At 43.5% G+C, this 25,134-nt stretch overlaps 1 protein-coding gene across 6 annotated transcripts in view; it reads right to left on the bottom strand.

The window, feature by feature from the left end:
• Positions 1-25,134, bottom strand: part of PLCH2 (phospholipase C eta 2) — a 1,361,647-nt gene that overhangs the window by 337,548 nt on the left and 998,965 nt on the right. For all 6 annotated transcript variants that reach the window (XM_063943084.1, XM_063943088.1, XM_063943089.1 and 3 more), the window contains one exon: positions 21,361-21,490. In XM_063943084.1, coding sequence (XP_063799154.1) covers positions 21,361-21,490 — 130 coding nt within the window. The remainder of the gene's footprint in view (positions 1-21,360; positions 21,491-25,134) is intronic.

Genomic DNA, 25,134 nt, shown 5'->3' with positions numbered 1-25,134 from the left:
GGAAATATAATTAACTCTGTCTTTGAAATATTCAGTTTGAGGTGGCGAGATGTCATCCAGGATGAAATGGCAGAAAGGCATTCAGTGACACGGTCCAGTACAGATAGGGACAAGTCAGGGGAGGATAGGTAGATTTGAGTATCATCTGCATACAGATGATACTGAAAACCAAAAGAGCTGATTAGTTTACCAAGAGATGAGGTATAGATAGAGAAAAGCAGAGGACCCAAGACTGAGCCTTGCGGTACTCCAACTGAAAGAGGTAGCGAAGAGGAGGTAGATTCAGAGAAGCGAACACTGAAGGAGCGATTAGATAGGTACGATAGGAACCAAGAAAGGGCTGTGTCTTTAAGACCTAGGGATTGTAGTGACTGTATGAGAAGAGAGTGGTCTACAGTGTCAAATGCAGCAGATAGATCTAGAATAAGTAGTGAGTAGTGGCCTTTAGACTTCATAGTGACCAAATCATTAACCACTTTAGTCAGTGCTGTCTCTGTGGAATGTTGGGAACGGAAGCCTGACTAAAGTGGGTCCAACAAAGTGTATGAGTTAAGAAAGTGTGTGAGTCGAGTGTAGGCAAGTCTCTCAAGTAGCTTAGAGAGACAAGGGAGCTGAGAGATAGGGCAGTAGTTTGAGAGAGCATTAGGGTCAGAATTTTGTTTTTTTTAAATGGGAGTAATCCCTGCATGCTTGAAGAGTGAAGGAAAAATACCAGTAGAGAGAGAGAGATTACAGATGTTAGTTAAGGTAGGGATGAGCACCAGAGAGAGCTTTACTTATTTGTGAGGGTAAAGGATCAAGAGGAGAGGCAGTAGAGAAGCAGGATGAGAAGAGTGATGATACTTCATCTTCATTTGTGGGATCAAATGAAGAAAGAGTGCCAGAGGGTTCAGATAAAGAACGGAGCAGGTCACTGGCTGCCGAAGAGCATACCATTTCATCTCGGATTTTATCAATCTTCTCCTTGAAGTAGGAAGCAAGATCCTGTGCCTTGATAGTGGCGGGTGGGGTAGGTGGGGGAGGATTCAGAAGTGATTTAAATGTATTAAAGAGTCGTTTGGGGTTAGAGGCTTGAGCAGAGATAAGAGTTTGGAAATATGTTTGTTTGGCAGTGTCCTGGGCATTTTTATAAGAATGGTAGACAGTCTTATATGGGGGGAAGTCACTTGAAATACGAGATTTACGCCACTGACGTTCAAGTTTTCGTGTGAGTTTTTGTAGTTGTCTTGTTAATTTGGAGTGCCATGGTTGACATCTAGGCCTACGTGGAGTGTGATGGGCAGCTGGAGCCACTTCATCAAGGGCTAGTTCTAGAGTCTCATTAAGGTGTGATACAGCCATCTCAGGAGAGGTGAATGCAGAAATAGGTGAAAGCAGTTGTTGGAGTGAAGTGGAAAGTTCTTGAAGATTAATTGTGTTAATATTTCTGCGGGTTTGAGGAAGATTGGAGGACTTCAGCAACACAGGGTTTGAATTAACAGAGGAGAGCATGCAGATCAGGGCGGAGAAACGCGTAGAGGTGGTCCTTTATACACGGCTGTGATCTTCTGACCATTGGTGGGACATCAACTTAACGGACTTGGTGTGGCTGGACCCCGGATAAGCTACTGCGGTATACAGCACTTTCTGCCGCTGGAGGGGGGATCGTCTCCGAGTGGAGTCTGCAGTCACTGGTGATGATCAATGCATAGTAAGCCAACCAAGATTCCAGTGTCCACTATTAACCCGTGCTGACAGGGTATTTACCAAGATATGAGTGCTTGCTAACTGCTAATTACTAACAAATCGAAATGCACTAATTTGGATCCATACTAATTGTGATTTTACACTCTACCACGGATGTTCTTTTATTCAATTATTAATTCATTTCAAAATTTTTTTGGGCTTTACTAAAAAGGCTAATATACATCGATGCATGCAGTATCTAATTAACAGCTGTGGACAAAGTTCAATATCCATTTACATTGACTGTTTGCACGTTGTTCTATCTGGACTGTGGTTTCAATTAACAGATGACTAGTAAGACACATCTGAGAATCACTAAAGAGCTGTGATTAATTAATTGCTAATGTGCATTGACCAATCTACAAATGAGGTCTAAATATTCTGGTGCTTTATAATAATAGAGAGAATTATTTGATTATTTCCAATGGTTAGGCTGTCTAGTAATAACTATTTTCTGAAGCAATTGTCATTATTAGTACTTTTATACACCGGCCGTGTGTTTAGTGTTGTTTGTTTATGTGTTTTGTCTAATGTGATATTAAATTTATAAAATATATTCTGGTGTATAGCGCTTCAATTATTTTTGTTTGAATACTAGATCAAGGCAGTGGCCCGCCTGATGAGTAGAGGAGTCAGTCCATTGGGAGAGGCCAAGAGAGGAGGTTAGAGAGAGTAGTTTGGAGGCGTGCGCAGCAGATTTTGGACAATCAGTAGCAATATTGAAATCACCCATGATAATGGTGGAGATGTCAGAGGATAGGAAGTGAGGGAGCCAGGCAGAAAAATCTTCCAAAAATTGTTTTGGATGCCCAGGTGGGCGGTAGACAGCTGCAACATGCAGAGAGAAAGGAGAGTAAACCCTAATGGAATGTACTTCAAATTATGTAAATGTGAGTGATGGAACCTGTGGCAAAAGATTGGGAAAGTAAAAGTCCAACTCCTCCTCCTTTATGGTTATCGGGTCTGGAGGTGTGTGTAAAGTGGAGACCACCATGTGCCAGTGCTGCAGGGGAGGCTGTGTCAGATTGTGTGAGCCAGGTTTCTGTTATAGCCAGCAGATTGATGTTGTTGGATATGAAGAGGTCATGGATGGATGTTAATTTGTTACAAACAGAGCGTGCATTCCATAAGGCACATTTTAGTGATCTGGAGGGTGATGGAAGACGTGATGTTTATGAGGTTAGCTGGATTTCTATGTTGCTGTGAATCAGGTGAATGTGAGCGATGCAAGTGGCAGGGTCCTGGATTTGGTGAAATGTCACCAGCTATCAGAAGCAGAAGAGAGAGATAAATGTGGGTGTCAGAGGTTTGTGAAAGTTTTTTATGGTGAGAGGTTGTAGATGTTATTGTCAATGAGTATAGGGAAGTATAAAGCTCATGAGTGCTAATAAGAGGGGAGTGTAGAATTGAGGGGGCAACATGTACAGAGGGCTGAGTTGCTGGGAGACTGAATGATGCAATGCTCTTTATGAATACTCCATGAAGAGCAATGCAGAAAATCAATTTGTGGAACATAGTTAGTTTGAGATGAAACCAGTGTTTTCTAGGCTGAGAGTGTAAGGTTTCACTTGTTCAAGTTAAAAGTTCAGGTGCCTATTACTGGTGTTGTTACGCTGTATGTTAGCTGTGCATGATAGAGCAAAGTGACAAACAGGTATGTGCAATCACATGTAAATCACAATGTAAATAGTTTTATACAAAATTGGTTGCATTTTGTTCTTAGAGGTCATGAGGATTGTAGTTGGTAAAATATATACATACGCTGAAATGCACAGATGATAGGGAATGAAAGGAAGGGAGGATGTTTTTCTGTATAGTCGGTGGGATGTTTCCGTCTGTTTTCATCCTGGTTAGTCCTGGGTAAGTCTATATTATAATATTTTCTTAGCCTTTTTAAACAGCCCTTATAATAAAGCCCTGTTCAGCCGGCTGTTGTTCAGCCAAGCATCTTTCCTTATGAATGGTAAGTATCCATGTGTGTCTAGTAATTGCAATCAAGGCCTAACATCCCACCCCCATTTACAGAGCATGCCATAAAACTCAACTAAAACAAACACTAAGATAGCCGTTACCAACTATTTCAAAGCTGCAATAAAGTTTCATCCTAGAATACAATATAGCTTGTAAGTTATAATATACAAATTGACAGTGTAGATTACCTAGTACAATAACAATATCACTGCTGCATGTATATTCTGAGCAGATCCAAAATGCAAATGAGCGTAGATTCCTATCCGTTTGATAGAGAGACAGTGTTTAGTTAGACAGTCAATAGATAGACACCATATATTAGACAGACATTAGGTCGACAGGGTCAAAAGGTCGACATGAAAAAGGTCGACAGGTCAAAAGGCCGACAGGGTCAAAAGGTCGACATGAAAAGGTCGACAGGTCAAAAGGCCGACAGGGTCAAAAGGCCGACATGAAAATGGTCGACATGAAAAAGATAGACATGTTTTTTTATGTAACATGTTTTTGGATTATTTGATACTTTATCCATGTCGGCATAGAGTTGGTTATAAACCTTGTGGCGAGCGAAGCGAGCCCCGCGAGGGTATGTTTTTCTACAATTGGGGGTCCCAGATGACAAAACTATCCACACAAACCACAAAAATGCAAAAAAACATGGTGTCTACCTTTTCCATGTCGACCTTTTGACCCTGTCGACCTTTTGACCTGTCGACCTTTTGACCCTGTCGACCTAATGTCTGTCTAACACATGGTGTCTATCTATTGACTGTCTAACTAGACACTATCTATCTTTCATACCGGAACCGCGTAGATTACCTAGTACAATAACAATATCACTGCTGCATGTATATTCCTATTACTCTCATTTGATAGTTCTAGGCTTAATTTAAAGATAGCTTCCAAATTCCACAGTTCAATCTTCTACATCAATGAAAATAAAAAGCTACATATGGTTTAATGATGAAAAGTGCATAACCTTTAATCAAAGTTTGTCATCAGAGCAGCTGATCAGTAAGTGGCAATCTATACACAGGGGGCAGTCCATTTGTGGCTCGGAAGAAAGCCCAATCTTGATCACTACTTTCTTTCCTCATGAACAGAAAGGTTGGTCCAGTATTTATGTTCCATACACTGCTGCCAGAAGATCCTGACAAAGAGAGCACCAACTTTCCTATTAGGGTGGCTGGGGGGCAAATGATAACAACAACATAAATCTAGCGAGAGGATCCCTGACCTGAATACCCCTAGTAATGCATGGCCTTAAAATAAAAAAAGTAGAGGTCAGGTCTATGGGAGAAGCTTTAAACCACCTCATCCCCAGGGCAGCACAAATACACCGTTCATAGTCTAACCCAACATTGTTAGACTGGAGACATTGGTCTTGTTCTGCCTGACACTGCAGAAGACTGCATAGGCAATGACCACTAAAACATAATTTCCCAACCATGGCTTTCTATACAAGGGGAGTACTAGACTATCATGGCAGGTTAAGCTAGGGACACACTGGCAAACACAAACTGAACTAAAATGCCCCCCCCCCCCCCAAAAAAAAAAAAAAAAACAAAAAAACACATATAAAGTACATACTGTATATGCAAATTACAACACCCCAGTAGTATGCATTGTGAAAGCAGATACTTTGCTTTAATGTGATCAATGCGTGATTATTCAAAAGCTATACAAGGCAATTATATGAAAAACATTCCTTGTGTTCCTGTTAATAAATTATTCACAATTGCAACATTGTGTTATATCATTCTGCTTCTATGCTGACACAGCAAGTGTCCTACCATAAAACGTGCACAATGTTTTGGATGCAGAGCTATTGTCTCATTAATTATCCAGCCCAGCCTGAGTGACAGATCTCTAACAGAAGCTTATTCCATTTTACACAGTGGTGCAGCAATAATATGCATGAATACACTCATATGACGTCACTGCGGGGGGTAGCTGCACGATATGTTGCTGGTGTTTATTATGTACATATATGGTAATGATGCTTCTGGTAGCCAAGAGTGCAGCTGAAAAGCATTTTAAATGGACCTATTGCTATTAGAAGGATGTTTGTAAGTGCATGGTGAATTTTTTAAAGCATACATGTTACTTAATCACCATAAAAGCAACTATTAAGAGAATGATGTATTTTAACAAAGTACAAACTAGAGACAATTTAGTAGAAAAGAATGAATAGTATTAATTCTAGAACTAATAGGCTGCATTTCCAGTAATACTGGTTCCAGGAAAATGGCTGCTACAGTATACAATTATCAACTGTCCAATGTTTTGAAAGATGTGTCTCTTATTTGGGTGTGGTACTGTATAACAGATAGACAGTGTAGACAGTGTCTAGTTAGACAGTCTATAGATAGACACCACATGTTAGGCAGTGAAAAGGTAGACTGAAAAAAGTAAACCGGGTCAGAAGGTCGACATGAAAACTGTTGACATAAAAAAGGTAGACAATATTTTTTGGGCATTTTTGTGATTTGTGTGGATAGTTTTGTCATCTGGGACCCCCAACTGTAGAAAGGGCTTCACTCGCCACGCTTCGGGCTTGGTGGCTTGCTGCGCTCGCCAAAAGGTTTATAACCAACTGTATGCCGACATGGATAGAGAAGGTATGAAAAAGTCCAAAAACATGTAAAATTTAAAAAAAAACCTGTGTCTACCTTTTTCTTATGTCGACCATTTTTCACGTCAACCTTTTGACCCTGTCGACATTTTGTACTGTTTACCTCTTTCATGTCGACCTTTTGACCCTGTCGACATAATGACTGTCTAACATATGGTGTCTATCTATTGATTGTCTAACTAGACACTGTCTATCTATCATCCGGATACCCTCTTATTTATATACCCTGGTCTGATGCAATGCAATGTAATGCACCTAAGCTGGCCAGGAGTCAGCAACTTACTGTACGCCTGCTAAGCTATTCTAGCAGTATAAGGCACAGTCCTTCCAGCAGCATCCACACAAATTGGCTGGTTTGGGTTATTTAGTAGTTCTTTTTTTTCTACTTAACACCAGAAACTGATTTCTTTAGTGCCGGAGGCAGTTTCTATGGCAAAATACATTTAATACTGATAAATTTAATAGGCAATTTAAAATAACAGCTGTCAAACTAACTTCAGCTAAAACATGTATTTATGTACTAATGTTGTTTACTTAGTAAAGGAACACAATATTTAATGCAACAACAGTCCTGCTTTCATATGATTCCTGTATATCAACATGTTTCAATAGAAAATCATTGGTCAACACCATGGACAGTGACAAAGTACTGTACAGTATAACCTATGCATCAAGGATTTGCATGCACAACACTGCACAATTTATTCCTCAAAGTTTGCTACTCAGAGTGATAGATGTACTATGCTGCCTTTGATCAACAACAGAAATAAATAAGATATTCTTGATACATTATCCCATATTAGCTACAATTCATTAAGAGAGTGATATGTTAAATCATTCTGGTAGTAGAAAACAGTGTAGAACCACAATTTGAGTCTTTTCAAGGAGGGGGTTTGTGTGTTTTGGGATCCGATCTCTAGGTCGACAAGACTTAGGTTGACACTGTCTAGGTCGACCACTATTGGTCGACAGTAAGTAGGTCCACATGGTTTCAAGCTTGACAGGGAGTCTAGGTTGACATGTACTAGGTCGACATGACAAAAGGTCGACATGAGTTTTCTTTTTAAATAATAATTTTTAGAACTTTTTCATACTTTACGATCCACGTGGACTAAAATTGGGAACGGTAACCTGTGCCAAGCACAGCGAGGCACCTTGCCCGAAGCATGGCGAGTGAAGCGAGCCATGCGAGGGGACACGTGCACTAATTGGGGTTCTCAGTCACTCTACGAAGAAAACAACACCCAAAAAAATGTAAAAAAACTCATGTCACCCTTTTTTCATGTCGACCTAGAGTCCTTGTTGACCTAGAAACCATGTCGACCAATAGTGGTCAACCTAGACACTCGACCGAAGTCTAATCTATCTAACATTCCACACCCGTGTGTTTTATGTAGCATATATTCTGTAAATATAAGAGTCATTCCATGGAATATAAGACACAACACATGAAAATTAAATTTCACATAATCTTTAACATTTTAGTGTATTTATGCTGCTAAAACAGTGGTTTCCAAACATTTTTGAATCACGGCGCCCTAGAATATCAGAATTTTTTTCACGGCACCCCTAGGCCAAAAATTTCTTATTGAGAAATTTAGAAAGAAATATTACATTAAGCAGATCGCGTTTATATGTCATCCTTAGGGTCAGTTGTGTGGTGAGGGATAAGATTTGCTTCTGTTTGGCCACATATTTTATGACTGGCAGCCACCAGCACTGGTTTTGCCTATTATATTGACCATGAATAATTTGAATTGGTCCTGGACTACCAACCCAGGGCACCCCTGCAAGTGTCCCGAGGCACCCCAGGGAGCCACGGCACACAGTTTGGGAACCTCTGTGCTAAAAGATTGTAGTATATTGTGTGATAATTGAAAACTGATATATTTATCGTGTATCGATTTACCGCATATGTAAATATTGAACATACACTATGGAAGTTGTTGAAGTGGATGCAAAAACAGCTAATTTCCATGTAGTTTATAAACTTATTTTATAAGACAATTATCACCAGAAGAAATATTTTATACAGCTTCACAGTTAATCAGGAAGATAAACAGGAGGACATTGTTTCATTTATGTGGATTCTACAGGTTTGAGTAATTTGTATCAGAAATGTAATGTGAGTCACATTCGTAACGAGTCACATGTCAAAACTGATTTTAAGTATAGTTTGGTTAACATTCAGTATTTTGTTTGTGTTTCAATCATAAGTTTAGGGTCTCATAAGTGTATAGCATAACAATCATATTGTAAAAATAATTAGGAGAGCAGGTTTAAATGTCCATCCTGTTGTAACATGAGTCACACATAACCAATAAAATTGAACTACTAACAGTAAACATTTTTTTATACTTTTAAGCATTAATTATGACTACTTACCCAATATATAACTGTTATTTTTTTTAAATGTTACATTTCTGGTTCATTTTTATGTATCGTGCATTAAAACGTCTAAGAATTAGCATGCAATGGAATGTGAGTCACATGGATTAACCCATAAAGACCATTTAGCATTGCAATACAAGTGTATATTGAGAAACTCCCCACATATGGCAGACTACCACCATTCCACAGTCATGTTAGAAAATAAAATAAAACAACATATTTAAGGGCATGAGCATAACCTTAAAAAAAAATTCTGGTTTATGTTTTTTAGGGAAATGAATGTGATGTTTTTAATCAATTTGAAGCCAAGTATAGACAGACCGTATCTTCATCATGTTTTTCTTAGTGCCTGTTTAGCCAACCATGTTGGTCAAGAGATTAGAAAACCTAAACATTAAATCATAGATTATCTGGCTGGATAGCATAAGTGAAATGAATGTTAGAATCTGCTACATCGACAAAGGGAAATTACATATTACTCCCAGTCATGAGATCTGCAGGAAAATTTCTTTAAAGCCACCAGCAGCCTCATGGCTCCTCATCCACTACTGAAATGTAAAAAATATAAAGTGATAAAACTGGAAATTTTAAAAAACAATCAACTAACCAGGATCCTACCATCTACAACAGTACAAATCTTATGCCACAATAAGATGTCAGACATTGCGGAAAACTGCTAGCTATGAATTTTTAAAAAGTTGTCAAGCTGGGGGGATCCCGTGCACTCTTATTGACCTGGAAACTTTTCTAATCCGCCTGCACACAACAAAGCCCTTCAGCCGGGAGAAAGAATTCAGTTCACATACGGTAACTTTTCTCATACTCATTATTTTTAACCAGGCAGTCCATGTCTTTTTCATTGAGAAATGTTCCTAAAACACATTCTCCAGCAGTGTATTTCCTGATCTCCTTTATCAGAAAAGCAGGAAAGATCAGACACCAGCGAGTATGTCAATCACATGGAAGCTAGCACAGGGCACCAGAAGGTCTTCAATTTGTGCTTGCAGTATATGAGCTTTCTTGCACAGATCTGTTATTCCAGATTGTATCCATCACAATTAACTATATAACACAACCATTGTTGTACTCAACTAAGGAACAAAAAAAAATTTCATTGTCTTCCTATAGAAAACATGTTGAGAAAAACAGATATCGCCATCAATTAAAGTGAACCAGCTATGTCCACATAAAATCACAAAATAATGAAAACATAAATTCAACATGGTATAGATTTATGTGGGTTTGTTCAGACTGGCCGACATTTCACCCTAAATGAGATGTTTGATGAAGAGGGAGCTAGAGGTACACAATGGTTCTGCAGCTACACCACACCAACAATAACTTCATCTTACCATTCACACATTTAAAATTTTCCTTGCAAACCCATTAACTAAAAGACATTAAAAAAAAATCACTGTAGTTTTAATGAATATACAGTATAACAATAGAAAGGGAATGAAACAATAGTGTGGTAATGGTGAATATATACTAAATTCATAGAGAGCTTGGTAAAACGTAACCACAATCAGATGATACTGTCTAGGAAGAAGTGAGTAACCCAGTGTAAGATAAGATTAAATTAATACACTATACACTAAAATGTAAGACAATCACATAATTCCTGGTCGAACTGGAAATAAATAAACCAAAGTTAATTATTGCTCGGTTGCTATAGATTTTAGCAATTTTGCACAACCTTAGTAAAAGATTTCTCATGTAAAATGCAGTTTTAAAAGCTCTGCAGCCATGAAAGCCTAGTGCATGTGAATTTCCCCAAGTGGCATTACTGAAATATGGCAGATAAAACATCTGCTCCTATTGGATTCCAGGTTTTAGCAACTGAGACCCTCTAACCTTCTGTTTCTATGTATTTTCCAATTTGTTTCACTTTAGATTTGCCATGTCTCCCTGTCTGTATAACACTACCGTGTTGGGGTCTATTTACTAAACCTTGGATGGAGATAATGGGGACAGAGATAAAGTACCAGCCAATCAGCTACTAACTGCCATTTTTCAAACATAGTCTGTGACATGGTATTTAGGAGCTGACTGGCTGGTACTTTATATCGTCCACTTTATCTCCATCTAAGGCTTAGTAAATAGAACCCAAAGAACAAAGCCCTATTTCTTTTTTTATCAAAGGGCATTTGTTATAGAGACAGTATTAGCCTTCCAATGTTACTTCATGGTGATAGGGCTAGGTTACTTACTGAGTAGAATTAAATGGATTATAATATTACCATTATAGACACAACCTGTTTCAGCTAAATTTAGGTTAATAGAAATCTAAATCTATATTATAGATGATACTGCATTTAAAAACCCCACACCAATCTTATTTTGTATTATTTTAAATGTTTATATTCTAATAGATTATAGTCTATAAAAATGCTTTTACAGTAAGTTTCCTTTCCTGATCTCTGTAAAACCCCTCTCTTATTTGTTGGTGATGTTACTCCCTATAGTAGGCTCAGGCAGTGGCCTAGTAGCAGACATAGGGGGTCATTCCGAGTTGATCATAGCTGTGCTAAATTTAGCAAAGCTACGATCATTCACACTGATATGCGTGGGGACGTCCAGCACATGGCTAGACCGCCCCGCATGTCAGTGCCGGCCTCCCCGCAGAAGTGCAAAGGCATCGCACAGCGGTGATGCCTTTGCACTTCAAGATTAGCTTTAGCGTGCTGGCCGGGAGCTACTCTTCGCTCCCCGGCCCGCAGCGGCTGCGTGTGACATCACGCAGCCGCTGCGGCCCGTCCCCCGTTCGGTCCGGCCACGCCTGCGTTGGCTGGACCACTCCCACGAATCGGCGACCAAACACCGCCGTTCCGCCTCCTCCCGCCCAGTGACCTGTCAAGCACTATGGCGCCGGCGCATGCACAGTAGAGACCCGTTCGCTCGGCTGCGACAAACAGCAGCGAGCGGGTTAGAATGACCCCCATAATTGGAAACATCACAAAGTCTAGATGCCTGAAAAGAAGACAGTCGCACATGTATAAGCTTGCTGATAGGTTTGTATTTGCTTTGTATAGGCTACATTTACAGGTAAGTAGAAATTGGGGTGTGGTGTGGAAGTGGGTGCTGTGGTCTTGAACAACCTAGATAGTGGCGGGATGTGATGAGAAGGACCAGTACAGTGTTTACCAACATTAGTAGGGAAAAAGTAAATGTATACTTATCCCAAAATAATAGAGGAGTTCTTCAGTCCTTTTTTTATTTTCTGTTGTCTTGGTGAGATTTCACATTAAGGGATTTATTCAATTCCAATGGAAAGAATCTGACATGCGAGTATTCAATGCACCGCCAAACCCCGACAGGTTTGGTCCGTTCCCGACAATGGCAATCCGACATTTTTAAAGTCGTATTGACATTGTCGGAAACAGGGATAAAATCTGTCGGGTTTGGCTGTGCTTCCAACAATAATAAGCCGCCGATCCGCATGCATTCCGACAGGCTTCCGACTTGTCGGAAAAAAAAGGGGCAGCATTGAATAGGCTAGAACCTCTTCCCACTTAAACCTGTCGGAAACTGACGTCTTTCCAACAAGACGGCAGTTTCCGACAAGAATGTAAAAAAAAATAGGATTTTAGCACCTACCGGTAAATCCTTTTCTCCTAGTCTGTAGAGGATGCTGGGGACTCCAAAAGGACCATGGGATATAGACGGGATCCGCAGGAGCTTGGGCACACTGAAAAGACTTTAACTGGGTGTGAACTGGCTCCTCCCTCTATGCCCCTCCTTCAGACCTCAGTTATAGGAACTGTGCCCAGGAGAGACGGACATTTCGAGGAAAGGATTTTTGTTTAAACTAAGGGCTACAACATGCTAGCCCACACCACAAACATACCGTACAACCGGAGTAACAGTAAACCAGATAACAGTATGAATTAACAACAGCAACCAGCTGAAACCAATAAATACACAACCCGTGTATAAACTAATTTAACCAGCAAGAATACACCACAAGAAACAGTCCGCACTGGGATGGGCGCCCAGCATCCTCTACGGACTAGGAGAAAAGGATTTACCGGTAGGTACTAAAATCCTATTTTCTCTTACGTCCTAGAGGATGCTGGGGACTCCAAAAGGACCATGAGGTCTATACCAAAGCTCCAACATGGGCGGGAGAGTGCGGACGACTCTGCAGCACCGATTGACAAACGTGAGGTCTTCCTCAGCTAGGGTATCAAACTTGTAAATCTTAGCAAAGGTGTTTGAACCCGACCATGTAGCTGCTCGGCAAAGCTGAAGTGCCGAGACCCCTTGGGCAGCTGCCCAAGATGAGCCCACTTTCCTGGTAGAGTGGGCCTTTACTGACTTCGGCACCGGTAGCACAGCCGAAGAATGAGCTTGCTGAATCGTACTACAAATCCAGCGCGCAATAGTCTGTTTCGAAGCAGGATGACCAATCTTGTTGGAAGTATACAGGACAAACAGCGCCTCTGTCTTCCTGGCAACAGCCGTTCTGGCCACGTAGATTTTTAAAGCTCTCACAACATCCAGAGACTTTGGAACTGCCACAGCATCCGTAGCCACGGGTACCACAATAGGTTGGTTAATGTGAAACGTAGAAACCACCTTCGGCAGAAACTGTTGACGAGTCCTTAATTCCGCTCTATCCGAATGGAAAATCAAGTACGGACTCTTATGAGATAAGGCCGCCAACTCTGACACTCGCCTGGCAGACGCCAGAGCCAACAGCATGGCTACCTTCCAAGTGAGAAACTTTAACTCAACCTTACGCAAAGGTTCAAACCAGGAAGACATAAGAAACTGCAAGACCACCTCAAGATCCCATGGTGCCACAGGGGGACAAACGGAGGATGGATATGCATCACTCCTTTCACAAAAGTCTGAACCTCTGGGAGGACAGCCAATTCCTTTTGAAAGAAAATAGATAAAGCCAAAATCTGCACTTTGATGGAGCCTAATTTCAGGCCTGCATCGACTCCTGCCTGCAAAAAATGGAGAAACCGACCCAAGTGAAATTCTTCCGTAGGAGCCGTTTTAGTCTCACACCACGAAACATACTTTCTCCAAATACGGTGATAATGTTTCGCCGTAACCTCCTTCCTAGCCTTAAGGAGAGTGGGAATGACCTCCCTGGGAATACCTTTTCGAGCTAAGTTTTGGCGCTCAACTCACCATGCCGTCAAACGCAGCCGCGGTAAGTCTGGAAACACGCATGCTCCCTGCAATAACAGATCCTCTCTTAGAGGAAGCAGCCAAGGATCTTCCACAAGTAATTCCTGAAGATCCGGATACCAGGCCAATCTGGAACGAAGAGAATCGCCTGAACTCTTGCTCGTCGAATGATTCCCAGTACCTTTGGAATGAGAGGAAGTGGAGGGAACACATACACCGACTGGAACACCCACGGAGTCACCAGGGCGTCCACTGCACTGGCTTGGGGGTCCCTTGACCTGGAACAATACCTCGGAAGCTTCTTGTTGAGGCGAGACGCCATCATGTCGATCAGCGGAATTCCCCAACGCTTCGTCACTTCTGCAAATACCTCTTGGTGAAGAGCCCACTCTCCCAGATGGAGATCGTGTCTGCTGAGGAAATCTGCTTCCCAGTTGTCCGCTCCCGGAAGGAAGACTGCTGACAGGGCGCTCACGTGTTGTTCCGCCCAGCGAAGGATTCTTGTGGCCTCCGCCATAGCCGCCCTGCTCCTTGTTCCGCCTTGACTGTTTATATGCGCCACCGCTGTGATGTTGTCTGACTGTACCAGGACAGGTCGACCCTGAAGAAGGCTTCTTGCTTGTAGCAGGCCGTTGTAAATGGCTCTTAACTTGAGAACATTTATGTGGAGACAAGCTTCCTGGAGCGACCATTTCCCCTGGAAATTTTTTCCATGGGTGACTGCGCCCCAGCCTCGGAGGCTTGCATCTGTTGTCAGTAGTACCCAGTCCTGGATACCGAAGCGGCGCCCTCCTAGGAGGTGAGAACTTTGTAGCCACCACAGGAGAAAAATCCTGGCCCTGGGAGATAGGCTTATCTTCCGGTGCATGTGCAGGTGAGACCCGGACCATTTGCTCAGCAGGTCCCACTGAAACACCGGGGCATGAAACCTGCCAAATGGAATGGCTTCGTACGCCGCACCCATTTTCCCCAGAACCCGAGTACAGTGATGAATCGACACACTTTGTCGGCCTCAGAAGTTCCATGACCATCGTCTGCAGTTCCAGAGCTTTTTCTTCCGGAAGAAACACTCTCCGTAACTCCATGTCCAGAATCATGCCCAGAAAGGGCAGCCGAGTGGTCGGAATCAACTGAGATTTTGGCAAATTTAGCACCCAACCGTGTTGTCGCAGAACCGAGAACGACAAATTCACATTTCTCAGCAACCGTTCCTTGGACCTCGCCTTTTTTCAGGAGATCGTCCAAGTACGGGATAACCCCTTGCTTGCGAAGGAGAACCATCATTTCTGCCATGACCTTGGTGAAGATCCTCGGGGCCGTGGAAAGCCCAAACGGCAACGTCTGAAACTGGTAATGAGAATCCTGTATCGCAAACCTGATAATGCGGAGGATATATCGGGACGTGTAAGTAGGCATCCTTTATGTCGACTGACGCCATAAAATCCCCCCCTTCTAGGCTGGAAATCACAGCTCGAAGAGATTCCATCTTGAACTTGAAAACTTTCAAGTATGGATTGAGGGATTTTAGGTTCAGAATCGGTCTGACCGAACCGTCCGGTTTCGGTACAACAAAGAGGCTCGAGTAGAACCCCTCCCCCCGTTGGGACAGGGGAACGGGAACAATGACCCTCTGTTGACACAACTTTTGTATTGCTGCCATCACCACCTCCCTGTCCGGAAGAGACACTGGTAAGGCCGAAATGAAAAACCGGTGAGGGGGCACCTCCTGATACTCCAGCTTGTATCCCTGAGATACTATATCTAGGACCCAAGGATCCAGGCCTGATTGAACCCAGACCTGACTGAAGATCCGCAGACGGCCCCCCACCGGTCCGGACTCCCCCAGGGAAGCCCCAGCGTCATGCGGTGGACTTGGTAGAGGCAGGGGAGGACTTTTGGTCCTGGGCGCCTGACACTGCAGGCGACTTCCTTTCCCTTCCTCTACCCTTTGAAGTGAGGAAGGACGAACCTTCCTCACTGACTCTGCAGCACCGATTGAGCAAACATGAGGTCCTCATCAGCCAAGGTATCAAACTTGTAGAATTTAGCAAAAAGTGTTTGACCCCGACCAAGTCGCCGCTCGGCAAAGCTGTAATGCCGAGACGCCTCGGGCAGCCGCCCAAGAAGAGCCCACCTTCCTAGTGGAATGGGCCTTTACCGAATTTGGTAACGGCAATCCAGCCGTAGAATGAGCCTGCTGAATCGTGTTACAGATCCAGCGAGCAATAGTCTGCTTAGAAGCAGGAGCGCCAACCTTGTTGGCTGCATACAGGATAAACAGTGCCTCTGTTTTCCTAACCCGAGCCGTCCTGGCTACATACATTTTTAAGGCCCTGACTACATCAAGGGACTTGGAATCCTCCAAGTCACCCGTAGCCACAGGCACCACAATAGGTTGGTTCATATGAAACGATGAAACCACTTTTGGCAAAAATTGAGGACGAGTCCTTAATTCCGCTCTATCCACATGGAAAATTAGATAGGGACTTTTGTGAGACAAAGCCGCCAATTCGGACACCTGCCTTGCAGATGCCAAGGCCAACAACATGACCACCTTCCAAGTGAGACATTTTAATTCAACCGTTTGAAGAGGTTCAAACCAGTGAGATTTTAGGAACTGTAACACCACGTTAAGGTCCCATGGTGCCACTGGAGGCACAAAAGGAGGCTGTATGTGCAGCACTCCCTTTACAAAAGTCTGGACTTCTGGGAAAGAAGCCAATTCCTTCTGAAAGAAAATTGATAAGGCCGAAATCTGTACCTTAATGGAGCCTAATTTTAGGCCCATATCCACTCCTGTTTGTAGAAAGTGGAGAAAACAGCCCAGATGGAATTCCTCAGTAGGAGCCTACTTGGCTTCACACCAAGATACATACTTTCTCCAGATACGGTGATAATGTTTCGCCGTCACCTCCTTCCTAGCCTTTATCAGAGTAGGGATGACTTCTTCCGGAATGCCTTTCCCAGCTAGGATTCGGTGTTCAACCGCCATGCCGTCAAACGTAACCGCGGTAAGTCTTGGAACACGCAGGGCCCCTGTTGCAACAGGTCCTCTCTGAGAGGAAGAGGCCACGGATCTTCTGTGAGCATTTCCTGAAGATACGAATACCAGGCCCTTCGAGGCCAATCTGGAACAATGAGTATTGGCCGCACGCTTTTTCGTCTTATGATTCTCAATATTTTGAGATGAGTGGAAGAGGAGGAAACACATAGACCGACTGAAACACAAACGGTGTCACCAGGGAGTCTACTGCTACTGCCTGAGGGTCCCTTGACCTGGCACTATACCTCCGAAGCTTCTTGTTGAGGCGTGACGCCATCATGTCTATTTGAGGAAGTCCCCAAAGAATTGTTATCTATGCAAAAACTTCCTGATGAAGTCCCCACTCTCCGGGATGGAGATCGTGTCTGCTGAGGAAGTCTGCTTCCCAGTTGTCCACTCTCAGAATGAAGACCGCTGCCAACGCGCTTACGTGATTTTCCGCCCAGCGAAGAATCCTGGTGGCTTCCGCCATTGCCGTTCTGCTCCTTGTCCTGCCTTGGCGGTTTACATGAGCCACGGCTGTGACGTTGTCTGATTGAATCAGAACCGGTAGGTCGCGAAGAAGATTCTCCGCTTGTCTTAGGCTGTTGTATATGGCCCTCAACTCCAGTACATTGATTTGTAGACAAGCCTCCTGGCTTGACCATATCCCCTAAAAGTTTCTTCCTTGTGTGACTGCTCCACAACCTCAGAGGCACGCGTCCGTGGTCACCAGAACCCAGTCTTGAATGCCGAACCTGCGACCCTCTAGAAGATGAGCACTCTGCAGCCACCACAGGAGAGACACCCTGGCCCTGGGGGACAGGCTTATTTTCTGATGAATTTGGAGATGGGACCCCGACTACTTGTCCAGAAGGTCCCACTGAAACGTCCTCGCATGAAACCTGCCGAAGGGGATGGCCTCGTAGGTCGCCACCATTTTCCCCAGTACTCGAGTAATTGATGGACCGACACTCTTTTCGGTTTTAACAGGTCTCTGACCATGTTCTGGAGTTCCTGGGCTTTTTCCGTTGGGAGAAAAACCCTCTTTTGTTCCGTGTCCAGAATCATGCCTTAGAACGATAGCCGAGTTGTTGGAACCAACTGTGACTTTGGTAGATTTAGAATCCAGCCATGATGCTGCAGCACTCCCAGGGAGATCGTCACGCTTTTCAGCAACTGATCTCTCGATCTCGCTTTTATCAGGAGATCGTCCAAGTATGGGATAATTGTGACACCCTGCCTGCGCAGGAGCACCATCATTTCCGCCATTACCTTGGTGAAAACCCTTCGGGCCGTGGAAAGCCCAAACGGCAACGTCTGAAACTGGTAATGACAGTCCTGTACAGCGAATCTCAGGTACCCCTGATGAGTGGGATATATGTGGACATGAAGGTATGCATCCTTTATGTCCAGTGACACCATAAAATCCCCCCCTTCCAGGCTGGAGATTACTGGCCGGAGCGATTCCATCTTGAATTTGAACTTTTTCAAGTACAGGTTTAGGGATTTTAAATTTAGAATGGGCCTGACCGATCCATCCGGTTTCGGAACCACAAATAGGGTTGAACGAGTACCCTTTTCCCTGTTGAACCCGGGGAACCTCTACAACCACTTGTTGTTGACACAATTTTTGAATTGCAGCTAAAACTATCTCCCTTTCAGGGGAAGAAGCTGGTAAAGCCGATTTGAAAAACCGGCGAGGAGGCACGTCTTCGAATTCCAGCTTGTAAACCTGGGATACAATTTCCCTAGCCCAAGGATCCATGTCTGACTGAACCCAGACGTGGCTGAAGAGTCGAAGACATGCCCCCACCGGCGCAGACTCCCTCAGTGGAGCCCCAGCGTCATGCGGTGGATTTAGTAGAAGCCGGGGAGGACTTCTGCTCCTGGGAACTAGCCGTAGCCGGCAGTTTTTTCCCTCTACCCTTACCTCTGGCGAGGAAGGAAGAGCCCCGACCTCTTCTGGACTTATGCAACCGAAAGGACTGCATCTGATATTGCGTCGTTTTCTTTTGCTGTGGGGAAACATAAGGTAAAAAGGTAGATTTACCCGCGGTAGCAGTGGAAACCAGGTCCGCGAGCCCTTCCCCAAATAAATCCTCACATTTGTAAGGTAAAACTTCCATATGTTTCTTTGAGTCTGCATCACCCGTCCATTGACGGGTCCACAGGGCTCGTCTAGCAGAAATCGCCATGGCGTTGGCTCTTGAACCTAGTTGCCCAACGTCTCTCTGAGCGTCTCTCATATATAAGACTGCGTCTTTAATATGACCTAAGGTCAATAAAATAGTATCCCTATCTAGGGTATCAATGTCAGCTGACAAGGTATCTGTCCAAGCTGTTACCGCACTGCAAACCCAAGCCGATGCTATTGCCGGTCTGAGTAAAGCACCCGTATGTGTATAAATTGATTTTAAGGTAGTTTCCTGTCTGCGATCAGCAGGATCCTTGAGGGCTGCTGTGTCTGGAGGCGGCAGCGCCACCTTTTTTGACAAGCGCGTTAATGCCTTATCCACTCTGGGTGAGGATTCCCACCGTAACCTGTCCTGCGCAGGGAAAGGATACGCCATAAGAATTCTCTTGTGAATCTGCAGTTTCTTGTCTGGAGTTTCCCAAGCCTTTTCAAATAATGCGTTCAGCTCATGAGATGGGGGAAAGGTTACCTCAGGTTTCTTTTCCTTAAACATGCATACCCTCGTGTCAGGGACAGAGGGGTCATCTGTGATATGTAAAATATCCTTTATTGCAATAATCATGTAATGAATACTTTTGGCCACCCTTGGGTGTAACCTCGCATCATCGTAGTCGACACTGGAGTCAGAATCCGTGTCGGTATCAGTGTCTGCTACTTGGGACAGGGGACGTTTCTGAGACCCTGAAGGGCCCTGCGACACAGCCAAAGCCATGGATTGACTCCCTGTTCTATCCCTGGACTCTGCTTTGTCCAATCTCTTATGTAATAAAGACACATTTGCATTTAAAACATTCCACATGTCCAACCAATCCGGTGTCGGCGTTGCCGACGGCGACACCACAATCATTTGCTCCACCTCCTCCTTAGATGAGCCTTCCGCTTCAGACATGCCGACACACACGTACTGATACCCCCAAACATTTACATGGAGGCAATTCCCCACTAAGGCCCTTTGGAGAGAGAGAGAGAGAGAGAGAGAGAGAGAGTATGCCAGCACACACCCAGCGCCACCTGACTCTGGAAACAGAATTCCTAGTTAAACAGCGCTTTTATACAAATCTATGTATATACCCTCACTGCGCCAATTAAATGTGCCCCCCTCTTTTTTGCCCTCTGTTCAGCAGGGGAGAGTCCGGGGAGCCAGCTTCTCTGCAGTGTGCTGTGGAGAAAATGGCGCTGGTTAGTGCTGTAGGATCAAGCCCCGCCCCCTCAGCAGCGGGCTTCGGTCCCGCTCAAATTCACAATTCTGGCGGGGGATTATCGTATATACTGCCTCCCCAGTATATCTATATAGTTTTGCCAGTCCCAAGAGGGCTAATATTGCTGCCCAGGGCGCCCCCCTTGCGCCCTGCACCCTTCAGTGCCCGCTGTGTGTGTGTGCGTGTGGGAGCAATGGCGCGCAGCGTTACCGCTGCGCGTTACCTCAGAGAAGATCTGAAGTCTTCTGCCGCCTTTGAAGTCTTCTTTCTTCTTATACTCACCCGGCTTCTATCTTCCGGCTCTGTGAGGAGGACGGCGGCGCGGCTCCGGGACGAACGGCGAGGGTGAGACCTGCGTTCCGACCCTCTGGAGCTAATGGTGTCCAGTAGCCTGAGAAGCAGAGCCTATCACTTAAGTAGGTCTGCTTCTCTCTCCTCAGTCCCGCGATGCAGGGAGCCTGACCAAATTATTTTTCAGAGAAACTCGGGAGAGCTCCCCTGTAATGCACCCAGTCTCCTCTGGGCAAAGGATCTAACTGAGGTCTGGAGGAGGGGCATGGAGGGAGGAGCCAGTGCACACCCATCTAAGGTTCTTTATGGTGCCCATGTCTCCTGCGGGGCCTGTCTATACCCCATGGTCCTTACGGAGTCCCCAGCATCCTCTAGGACGTAAGAGAAAATAAAAAAAAGGATAGAAGGACTCGTCTATTATTTTGGGATAAGTATAAATTCACTTTTTCGCTACTAATGTTGGTAAACACTGTACTGGTCCTTCTCATCACATCCCCCCACTATCTAGGTTGATCAAAACCACAGCACCCACTTCCACACCAATATCCCAGTTTCTACTTTCCTGCATCCTTGGAACTTTTGGTATATATCCGCTGGTGTTGGCAAGAGGCAGGAGTAGTTTAGAAAGATGCGCCACACATTTCCTTAAACCCCACAGCTGTTGGGTTTAGCAGTTATAGGTGCCATGACTAGGCACAAGTAAGTAAAGACAATTTAGAAAGTACAATATAAATAAAATTTAAAAAACATCTTAACACATGACAGTCATTAGTCTTATTTATCTTACCTTAAACATTTGTTTCACTTTCTGTCGAGGCAGGTTGACATTCAATTTGTGCATCAGTTGTAGAACCTCATTTATACTTAAGCTGCCATCTCCATTTTTATCTGCTTCATCGAACGTCTGCTTCAACCATATTTGTCAGGAGTTAATTAGAAAAAAATGTAGTATTGACCCAGCAAATCTATATTACAGACTATATGTTTAGAGGAAGTACAATAAATGCAACCTATCTTTTCTCAAAGGGTCAGTCAATCGGGCGCACCTTTTTCGAATTATGTGAATATGAAAATAGTCACTTTAACTAAAATATAATAGCTGCTCCTATTTGATCATGTGGCAGTCTAATATAGAGAGAAAGGAAAAACTTACAACCTTATTATAACAAGGTAGCAATAAGGAGCACTGATATAATGTAGTTAAATGAGATGAGATAATCACAAAGTAAAATACTGATTACAAAAAATATATAAAGCAGCATCACATGTAAGTAATAGCAATGATAGGCCTCATGCAGTGATCTTATTAGATGTTAGTAAGCTTATTGATTATGTAGCTGTTCGTTTGTCAGTTAATTAAGTATGCTGGTTAGAGACAATGCGTCTCATATATAATCCCGGACAAGGTCCATGTTTATAATAAGGTCCCAATTCTGTTGTGAAGCCACCAGTTGGGTACACTGTGCTACTACCCCTATCCACGGATATTGAGCTCACCCACAGGAGTATGAAGTGAAGCCACCACTTGGTTCCATCACCGGCGTTTGCAAGATGCAGTCTTAGGCAGCAGGCATTTGCTGTTTTGAGCTCTCGCAGTTAGTCACTTCCACATGTGCACAGGCTTTTAGCGGCAGTGGCGAGGTGTCCCAGTGTAATCCCGGTGTATTTTTACCAGAGCGGGAGGGCGTACCTAGACTTGGTGTTAGCTTGGTTAGCTGCTAAACTAGACATCAATAATCAGAATATCGGGCAACTACAGTATTTACTATTGTGGATAGTTGTGCACACAAATATGGATATAATAGAAAAACCAAGTGACGGCTTCACTTCATACTCCCGTGGGTGAGATCAGTATCCGTGGATAGGGTTAGTAGCATAACGTACCCAACTGGTGGCTTCACAACAGAATCGGAACCTTATTATAAATGTGGACCTTGTTGCTCTACTGATTGAGCCACAGCATTCTCTAAAGGTAACAACCTTAAAAATATCCTGTATCATTGTAAGAGGTTACCAAATGGACAATTTTAAATATTTTTCTGTGATGTCAATTGTCTTTAAAGTTGGATAATAATAATAATAATAATAATAATAATAATAACATATGTATAATGTTTTATTTAAATATTGTTTAATGTATATGTCACCTTTTTTACTTTGTGTATACCTTTATTAAGACAGATGGTAATATGCTCAGGTGATCATTATTTAACACAGGTGTGAAATCTTAATCAAGCCTGTGATTGGTCATCATGGACTTAAATACTCAAAGGGCTGAGATCCTAACATCCATTTCCTGGGGAAGCCGCTGGCTTTTAATTAGCGGAGAAACGTGTTGAGTGACTGAGCAGACTGAGTAGAGGCCGCTAGCCATGTTTAGCAGCTAACCAAGCTAACACCGGGTCTGGGTACGCCCTCCCCCTCCAGTAAAACTACTCCAGGATTACACTTGGACACCTCGCCACTGCCGCTAAAAACCTGTGCACATGTGGAAGTGACTAAGGGGCAGATTTATTAAGCCTGGTGAAGTGATAAAGTGGAAGGTGATAACGCACCAGCCAATCAGCTCCTAACTTCCATGTTACATACTGGGTTTGAAAAATGACAGTTAGGAGCTGATTGGCTGGTGCGTTATCACCTTCCACTTTATCACTTCACCAGGCTTAATAAATCTGCCGCTAACTGCGGGAGCTCAAAACAGCAAATGCCTGCTTCCTAAGACTGCATCTTGCAAACGCCGGTGATGGAACCAAGTGGTGGCTTCACTTCATACTCCCGTGGGTGAGATCAATATCCGTGGATAGGGGTAGTAGCACAGTGTACCCAACTGGTGGCTTCACAACAGAATTGGGACCTTATTATAAACATGGACCTTGTCTGGGATTATATATGAGACGCATTGTCTCTAACCAGCATACTTAATTCATGGATAAACGAACAGCTACATAATCAATTAGCTTATTAACATCTAATATGATCACTGCATGAGACCTATCATTGTTATTACTTACATGTGATGCTCCTTTATATATTTTTTGTAATCAATATTTTACTTTGTGATTAAATCTCATCTCATTTAACTACATTATATCAGTGCTCCTTATTGCTACCTTATAATAATTGTAAGGTTTTCCTGTTTACTTTACTGTTTTATTGTACAATGGTGGTCATTCCGAGTTGATCGCTCGTTGCCGATTTTCGCAGCGCAGCGATCAAGTAAAAATGGCAAATCTGCGCATGCGCATGGTACGCAGTGCGCATGTGCTAAGTACTTTCACACAAAGGTTTGTAGTTTTACACAAGCTCGAGCGACGTTTTTTCATCGCTCGAGTGATCGTAGTGTGATTGACAGGAAGTGGGTGTTTCTGGGCGGAAACTGGCCGTTTTCAGGGAGTGTGCTAAAAAAACGCAGGCGTGCCAGGTAAGTGGCTGGAGAAACGGGGGAGTGGCTGGCCGAACGCAGGGCGTGTTTGTGACGTCAAACCAGGAACTAAACGTACTGAGGTGATCGCAGTCTAGCAGTAGGTCTGGAGCTACTCAGAAACTGCAGGGAATTATTTAGTAGCAGTTCTGCTAACCTTTCGTTCGTTATTCTGCTAAGCTAAGATACACTCCCAGAGGGCGGCGGCCTAGCGTTTGCAAAGCTGTTAAAAGCAGCTAGCGAGCGAACAACTCGGAATGAGGGCCAATATACGGTAAGTGCTGCTATCAGCTTTATGAATAAAAGGAAGAAGTGAGCTATAATAATGCAAAATTGATGGAAATAAAAAAACCACATAGGTTATATAAACTCACTATTGGAAACTAAGTACAGTATGTAAAGCAATTATAAGCACTGTAATATACTTCAGGGGCTACGCATTGCCCTTCATTTCAGTAAAAATGTAATAAAAATACACTTAAACAACGAAAGAAACACCTATCTGTTATAAGCTATCAAATAAGTTATATTAAACAAATGTGACAATAAGCAGGAATGTGAAGTCCCAGAGGGCCACCTGGTGACCATCACTGCTGTGAAGTATACGCAGCAGCATTTTCAGTAGTGAAGATAAGAACACATTGAAAATGTAATTTGTTAGATGGGTTGTGTCTATGATCTCCCACCTGCATATAACCTCTGCATGAAGCAAGAGTCAGTGCGCATTCACTGCCCAGCATATGGCTTCTTCCTTCATCAACATATGAGCAATGGTGATGGACATCACATGAAGGTACTTGGGGAGTTTATGGGCTCGCGGGGATATAACCTATAGCCAATCAGAGCATTAGAATGGCTGGTTAATGACCAAGAGATAGATGTTATAAAGCGCAATAAGAATTAGTTTAGGTGGCATGGAAATTACCTACTTATATTTGTTAGGCATTGTGTTTACATAATTATTATTCTAGTGTACTGTATGTAGTTTACAATCTTACATAATAAGCAGCGGCGGGCTGGGCCAGGGTGCCAGATGCCCCCCGGGCCGATACCATTTTCAGTGCCTTGCAGTGGTACAGGCAACATTTGTGCCCCATTGTCCTGTGTATGCTGCTCACTGCTTAGTCTCTCATCCGGGAT

The sequence above is a fragment of the Pseudophryne corroboree genome, chromosome 10 (assembly GCF_028390025.1).
Source record: "Pseudophryne corroboree isolate aPseCor3 chromosome 10, aPseCor3.hap2, whole genome shotgun sequence".
In the NCBI taxonomy this organism is placed as follows: domain Eukaryota; kingdom Metazoa; phylum Chordata; class Amphibia; order Anura; family Myobatrachidae; genus Pseudophryne; species Pseudophryne corroboree.
This window is presented reverse-complemented; position numbering and strand designations above follow the sequence as displayed.